A 7,518-nucleotide genomic window follows, 5' to 3' on the forward strand; every position below is an offset into this window, starting at 1 on the left:
CCGAGAGCTGGACAATCCATGGAACAAGGAATCGGATTCAATCAAAGGTGTATTCATTTGCTAGGCCGCCATGACAAAGCACTACAGATGACAGAAGTTTAACCACTAGAAATTTATTTTCTCACTAATCTGGAGGCCAGAAGTCTAAGACCAAGATATTGGCAGGTTTGGTTTCTTCTAAGGCCTCTCTCCTTGGCTGGTAAGTGGCCACTGTCCTCTGATGTCCTCACACGGGCTTCCCTCTGTGTGTGTCTGTGTCCTGATCTCCTCTTTTTTTTTTTTTAAGATTTTATTTATTTATTTGAGAGAGAGAGAGAGAGAGAGGTTGAGAGAACGAGTAGGGGGAGGGGCAGAAGGAGAGCGGGCTCCCCACAGAGCAGGAAGCCTGATGCGGAACTCGATCCCAGGACCCTGGGTCATGACCTGAGCTGAAGGCAGTCATTGAACTGACTGAGCCACCGAGGTGCCCCTGATCTCCTCTTATAAAGACACCAGTCATGTTGATTAGGGCCACACAGATGACCTCATTTTACCTTAATCTCCTCTTTAAGAACCCTACTCCCAAATACAGTCAGATTCTGAGGTGCTGAGGGTTGGAATGTCAAGTCTGAATCTGGGGGTGGGGGATGCCAGCCCATAGCAGAAGGGGAAGGTGAGAAAGTGACTAGTGCAATGGGAAAAAGCCAAGTGAGAGGGGTCGAGTGTGTGTTTATGGGGCAGGTTGTGGTTCTAAATAGGGTGGTCCGAGTGGGGTCTCTGAAAAGTTGACATTTTTTGAGCAGTACCTTGGAAGAAGGTGAAGGACTGAGCCACACAGATATCTGGGGGCTGAGCATCCAGGGAGAGGGAAGGGCTGGGGCAGAGGTGAGACCATGTCTGATGTATCCCAGAAAACAGCTAGAAGCAAAGGGGGATGGGTGGGGTGAGCAACGGAGGATGAAGCAGGAGAAGCAGGGGAGTGGGGCCAGGCCCATAGCCCTCATAGGCCATTGCAGGACTTCGGGCTTGAGTTTTCAAGACCACCGCAGGTCACACCCACAAGGAGGTGCTATCAACAAAAAACAAACTAAACGAACAACAGAATCTACTAAAAAAAAGAAAAAAACCACACAAAAAAACAGAACATAGCAAGTGTTGGCAAGGATATAGAAAAATTTGTACCCTTGGGCACTGCTGGTGGGAATGTGAGAAATGGTGGGATCAACTATGGGAAAGAGTATGATGATCCTTCAAAAAAGTAAACGTAGAGGGACGCCTGGGTGGCTCAGTTGGTTGGGCGACTGCCTTCGGCTCAGGTCATGATCCTGGAGTCCCTGGATCGAGTCCCGCATCGGGCTCCCCGCTCGGCAGGGAGTCTGCTTCTCCCTCTGACCCTCCTCCCTCTCATGCTCTCTGTCTCTCATTCTCTCTGTCTCAAATAAATAAATAAAATCTTAAAAAAAAAAAAAAGTAAACGTAGAATTACCATTATAACCCAGCACTTGCACTTCAGAGTCCCCACCCGGGAGAACGGGAAGCAGGCACCTGAATAGATGTCTGTACGTCCACGTTCATGGCAGGACTGTTCACAGTAGCTGAAAGCTGGAAACAACCCAAATGCCCATCAGCAGATGAACGGATAAACCAAAGGTGGTAAATACATTCATGGAATATTATTTGGCTTCAAAAAGGGAACTCTGACATATGCCGCAACATGGGTGAATCTTGAGGATTTTATACTAAGTGGAAGAAGACAGAAAAGGACAAATGTTATATGATTCCACTTATAGACAGAAAATAGGATGATGACTGCCAGGGACTGGGGAGATGGGGAGTCATTATTTAATGGGTATAGAGTTTCACTTTTTTAAAAGTGAATCTTTTTTTTTAAGATTTTATTTATTCATTTGAGAGAGAGAGAGAGAGCACCAGCAGAGGGAGAGGCAGAGGGAGAGGGAGAAGCAGACTCCCTGCTGAGCTGGGAGCCCAACGTGGGGCTTGAACCCAGGAGCCAAAGGCAGACACTTAACCATCTGAGCCACCCAGCTTCCCCGAGTTTCATTTTTTTCATAAAAAAATGTTCTGGAGATTGATAGTGGTGAGGGTTGCACAACATTTTGTAAATATAATAATGCCACTGAATGGTACACTTAAAAATGGTTCAATTGGTAAATTTAGATAAGCATTGAGAGTGGTGTGAGCTCAGGTGGGGGGAAGTGTTCCAATTCTAAATACACTTTGACAGGAGGATTAACTGCCACGTACGACGGAGAAGAGAAAGAGGAGTCCAGGGTTTGGATCGAGAAGCTGGGAGGATAGATAAGCACTTGGCTAAGATGGGGAGGGCCGTGGGGAAGATGGAGGGCTCAGTTTGGGACCTTGTACCCTTGAGATGCCTATTAGACATCCCGGCAGAGGAGTGGAGCGGAAATTTGATGTCTGGGAGAGAGGGATGGAGTTCCGAGTCAGAGAGAGAGACCAGGAGTACTGAGAACTTTGAGACTCATTTGCAGACAGACAGTATTTCAAAGATGAACCTGGATGAGACCACCGGGACCGTGAATGTGGACACAGAGCCCGCAGGCTGGGCCTGCTCCTGGGAGGGGAGGAGGAGCGAGCAAAGGAGTGGGGAAGGAGCGGCCAGACCAGTAGGAGAATCCAGAGCACGTTGGGTTAGCAATGGGCGGCTGAGGAATATGCAGGAGTGGGTTCAGTGGGCAGAGGGGGTGGCAGCCTGATGGGAGCGGATCCAAGAGAGAACAGGAAGGGGAGATCGATGTTGGCAAGTCAGGTCAACTCTGTCGGGAGGTTTTGCTGCAAAGGGGAACAAAGGAATGGGGCAGTGCTGGGGAAGGAGAAGTGAGGTCAAGAGAGAAATGACAGTACATTTGTGTTGATAGAAGTGATTCTGAAGAGAGTGGAAAGTGGCCGAGGAGAGAGGGGGCCGATTGCTGGAACCACATCCTTGGCAGGCAATAAGTGAATATATATGAAGTATGGCAAGTGAAGTAGAGTAAGGGCACAGTGCCACTTAGTCTGTCTTTGGCAGGGGACATTTTAGCAGAAACCTGAAGGAAGTGGGGGAGTGAGCCATAGCGATTCTGGAGAGAGAGCATTTCAAGAAGCAGCAGCAGCAAGTGCAAAGGCCCTGAGGTGGGTCTGACTGGTATGCTAAAGGAACAGTGTGGTTGGATCAGAGTGAGTGATGGGGGCAGGGATGGCACCTGCAGAGAGGTGGGGCAGACAGATCAAGCAGGACCCAGGAGGCCATGGGACTTTGGCTTTTACCCTATGAGAGATGGGATCCATTTGAGAGTTTTGAACAAAGGCATGACAGACTCTGGTCTTAACAGGATCATTCTGGCTGCTGAGTACAGAATAGAATTGGGCAAGAGCAGAAGCCAAGTGAAGGGGCCATTGCAGTGACCCAGATGAGAGCCAGTGTGGGTCTGGGGAGCACGTTCCTGGTGGAGGTGGGGAGAAGTGGCTGGATTCTGCATGAATTCTGAAGGTGGTGCCAGCAGGGTTTGCTAGTGCATGGGGTGTGGAGTGTGAGAGAGAGGAATCCAGGATGCCGCTGGGGTTTTGGTCTGAGCGACGGGAAGGATGGATGTGACCTTGACTGAGATGGGGAGCGTCTTACTTTCAACATGCCAAGTCAAGATGCTCCTCATCATCCAAGTGGCGTGTTGAACGGCTGGTGGATAGGAGTCTGGACTTTATGGGAGAAGTCAGGGCTGATATATATAAACTTGGGGGCGGGGGGAAGGCGAAGGACGGCTTGTGTCAGACCGGATGAGCTCCTGTGAGAAGTGAGAGTGGCTAGAGAAGAAAAGAGGTCTGCACGCACCTCATGAAAATATTAACCTGAGAGACCCAGACCTGCCCTCTGCCTAGGAAGGAAGTGGCCCAGAGTTTGTCCGAGAAATGAGCTGGGCTGGGGTCTGAGAGCAGATGAGAGTCTACAGAAACAAAACTCTGGGAAAAACACACCTGTAGGGCATCTGCTGCGATCTGCTTCCATTACTGGTCTCACTGGGGCTGCACAGTTGGCTAAGGAGGAACAGCTCCTCCATAGCAGTTAGGATGAGCCGTTGGAATGTTCTATGTGGACCTGTATCTATGAACTGATTCAATCCTCACTGTGACCCCAGGAGGTAGATGCCATTATAACCAGCCTAACGCTGCCCAAGAGGACACAGAGGCACAAGTGGAACTGAAATTTGAACCCCAGCGCCTCCTCCGTTCTCTTAACCATTATGGGCTGCGACCTCCCAGGAATGGTCCATTATTGTTAGCAGTAATAATAACAAACATTTATCCAGTGCACTGCCTTTATGATTTCATTTAATCCTTCCAACAAACCTATGGGATGGGCCCACGATTTCCAGTTTTGCAGAGGGGAGAGGTGACTTGCCCAAGGTCACAGAGCTGATGAGTGGCCAAGCCAGGCCTCCAACCCTGCCACCCGGTCTCTAGGGCCTTGGCTTGCCCCACATCCCTATGCTGCTGGTTACACTAGTCAGTCCTGGGCGTCCCATGGGGATTTACCAAGTCAAGGCATTTTGGTGATGCTTAGAGGTTTGGGGTAAGATTTAAATGCTCTGACTCCGTCCAGAGCCTCCTCTGGGCCCTGGTTGCCTGCTGCCTCTTTCCTGGGCATGGTGGTCAACTTCCTGGCCTTTCTTGCCCTGTTAGGACCTGGGAGGCCAAGCGAGAGTTCAGCTTGACTTCTGTGAGGCCTCCACTGGGGCTGAGGCTGGGGCAGCCCAGGAGGCAGGTGGAGGGAGAAGGCCCACCTCAGGCACCACCCGGCCATCTTCCTAGGGTGTAAGGACCCTTCCAAATGGTCAAGTCTTGAGGTCCCTTGCACAGATAGGTGGGGAAACACAGGCCAAGTGAGGACAGGGGACTTCCACCAGGTCAATGAAGAGTCCCGCAGAGGCAGGGCTTGGCCCTGACCCTTGGGACTCCCAGCCCTTGACTATTCCTCAGCCTCCTGCTGAACTTCCTCCCCCACCACCCCCGGAAGGAAATCGGCCCCACATACCCTGGCTGACCCTCCCTGGCCTGCTTTTTGCCAGAGCCCTTGAGACTGACTGAGAACTGGTTGCCATAGAGATGGTGGGGCAGGCAGTTCCAAGGCTGGCAGATGGGGGTGGGGGACGGGGCAGGACACCAATATGCGAAACACCCACCAACAGCTGAGCAGGACTACTTCGGGGAGACCAGGGCAGGACATGAGGCTCCAGGCTCCAGGGAGGACCATCGGGCTGCTCAAGTTTCTGTCAGACATCTCCCAGGCTGAGCAGGTGAGGGAGGCCCTGTGGGGGGCACTTCCAACTGCCTGGAGGCAGGCAGGCTGCCTGGGGGCATGGAGGCCAGGGCTGAGGGAGGTGCTGGAGACTGGAGCTGAGGCCCAGGTGAGAGACAGGAAGGCCCAAGGCCGGCAGGGACCATAGGGAGGCCACAAGGGTTCGGGGTGAAGATGAGGAATTCACCCAGAGATGACTCCCAGGCTTCCAGTGGAGCGATGTGGGGAACACTGCAGAAGGATGAGGGTTTCGGGAAAGATAATGAGTTTCCTCTACCTTGACTTAGCAAGTCCAGGGCCCCACGGGGCATTCAGAAGAGCTGTCCAGGGACCCAGAGGCAGCATTGTACAATGGTGACAAATCTAGGCTCTGGGGACAGACTCAACATGTTCAGATCCTGACTCCACTTACTGGCTGGGTGACCTTAGTCAAGTGATGTCACCTCTCTGAGCCTCAGTGTTCTCATCTGCTATGAGATGAGATCTCATAGGGATAACAGTGGAATATAGGGTCCTTGGGAAAGTTAAATGAGTTGATGCGTGAAAATCCCAAGCACCCAGCAGGTACTCAGTAAGCAGCATCTTTGAATATTAAAAATTGAGGTACTGATCAGTCGGTTTTAGCGGTAACAAGTCAGTTTTAGGGGGCCAGCCAGGGTGCGCAGAAGAGGAGGGTCCCCTGGGGGAGGTGTGGGGTGGTCCAGGAGGCTGCTCAGAGCTAGGCCTCCTCCATTGTCTTCACCCAGGGGAGGACTGGGAGTGGCGATGGTGTGACTCTGGCCCAGCAGCCGAGGTCTCGGAGCGCAGGGCAGATGGCAAGGAAGGACCGGAGGCCCCAGGTCCGGAACAAGAAAAGGCATGGCTCTGCTGAAGCTGAAGAGTAAGCAGCTGTGTGCCAGGCTGGGTGGGATGCTGGGTATCAGGCCCAACTGCAGGCCAGCGCCCTGATCTTGACTCCTGCTCCCTGTCCTCTCTTCCTCAGTCTCATCCCCTCTTCTCCTCGGAAACCCTCCTTCCCCTTCCAGTGGGCCTGGGAGAGCTTCACCACTGATAGCCGGGCTCTGCATCAGCCTAGCTCCTTCTCGGCCCCTGGCTACCAACCCATGCCTTTGTCTCGAGCAGTCCTCAAGTATAAGGCCAGGTGCAAGTCCACAGCCACCCTCCCAGAGGCCCATGGCTTCTGCTGGAAGACAGAGGTGCCAAACCTGGAGAGGAGCCAGCAGCTCAGGGCCTGCGGCTTCATCCCCATCTCTCCTGGCAAAAGGGAGAGCCAAGAACTGGAGGCACTCAGTGAGTGTGACCTCCAGCCACCTGGGAAGAGGTCAGGATCAGGATACGAGTCCGAGGAAGGCACTGAGCTGGAAGCCCTGGGTGCTGAGGAGACAGAGAGGGGTATGAGCCCTGGGGAACTGCCCCACCTCCTTGGGAGGGGGTCGATCTTAGAAGAGGAGCCATTTGCAGACGTGACAGAGGAGGCTGAGGAGGGGGAGCACAGGGCCCCCCATAGAAGGAGGGCTGGTTCTCAGAGAAAGGGGCAGAATTTTGGCGAGGAGGCTTCCAATGAGGGTGACCTGCAGTGCAAGGGAAACAGCTCCAGCTCCAACCTCAGAGGATCACAGAGGAGGAAGTCAAGGGCCAAGGAGCTGGAGGGGCCGTGGGACCTGGAGAAGCTGCAGAGGCACTTACAGCAAGACTTGGACTGTGGTGAGTGTGGGCTATCAATGCCTGGGTCCCCAGGAAACCACACAGTTGGGAAGAGGTTAAGTTGGGAAGACAGGGTTGTGCTGTGCTCCAGGTGCTGGGCAGGATTGCCCAATGGGCTGGGATGGGGGCTACTCTCTGACTTGTCCCACTGTGGATAGGCCCTGAAAAGCAGCCCTGGAAGGCTTTGCAGGCTACTGTCCAGGCCTCCAATCGGAGTGGGAAGACCTATGCCTTGGGAGATGAAGAGACTTTCCCGTTTGCCAACTTTCCTAACCGTACCTTCCACAAACGACAGGAGGCCACAAGGTAAGGTGGAAGAAAAAGGAGGATGGGAATAAAGGGCTGGGAGTAGAGAAGGAGCCAGTTCTCCAGAGACACTGAATCATTCATCCTCTCATTCATTCCTTCATTTATCCATTCTCTAATCTTCTGGGCATCCAATCTTCTGTGGATCCATCCATCCATCTACCCACTCATCCATCCATCCATCCATCCATCCATCCATCCATCCATCCATCCAT

The 7,518-nt window shown here is 52.7% G+C and overlaps 1 protein-coding gene across 1 annotated transcript in view; it reads left to right on the forward strand.

Moving 5' to 3' along the window:
- Positions 1-3,774: 3,774 nt before the first annotated feature.
- Positions 3,775-7,518, forward strand: part of TSGA10IP (testis specific 10 interacting protein) — a 9,925-nt gene continuing 6,181 nt past the window's right edge. Inside the window, exons 1-5 of the mRNA XM_035013754.1 lie at positions 3,775-3,791; positions 5,084-5,291; positions 6,040-6,173; positions 6,276-6,997; positions 7,156-7,303. Of these exons, the coding sequence (XP_034869645.1) occupies positions 3,775-3,791; positions 5,084-5,291; positions 6,040-6,173; positions 6,276-6,997; positions 7,156-7,303 (1,229 nt within the window). The remainder of the gene's footprint in view (positions 3,792-5,083; positions 5,292-6,039; positions 6,174-6,275; positions 6,998-7,155; positions 7,304-7,518) is intronic.

This window comes from Mirounga leonina, unplaced genomic scaffold (genome assembly GCF_011800145.1).
Source record: "Mirounga leonina isolate KUSES-001 unplaced genomic scaffold, KU_Mleo_1.0 Mir_166, whole genome shotgun sequence".
NCBI classification, from domain to species: Eukaryota; Metazoa; Chordata; class Mammalia; order Carnivora; family Phocidae; genus Mirounga; species Mirounga leonina.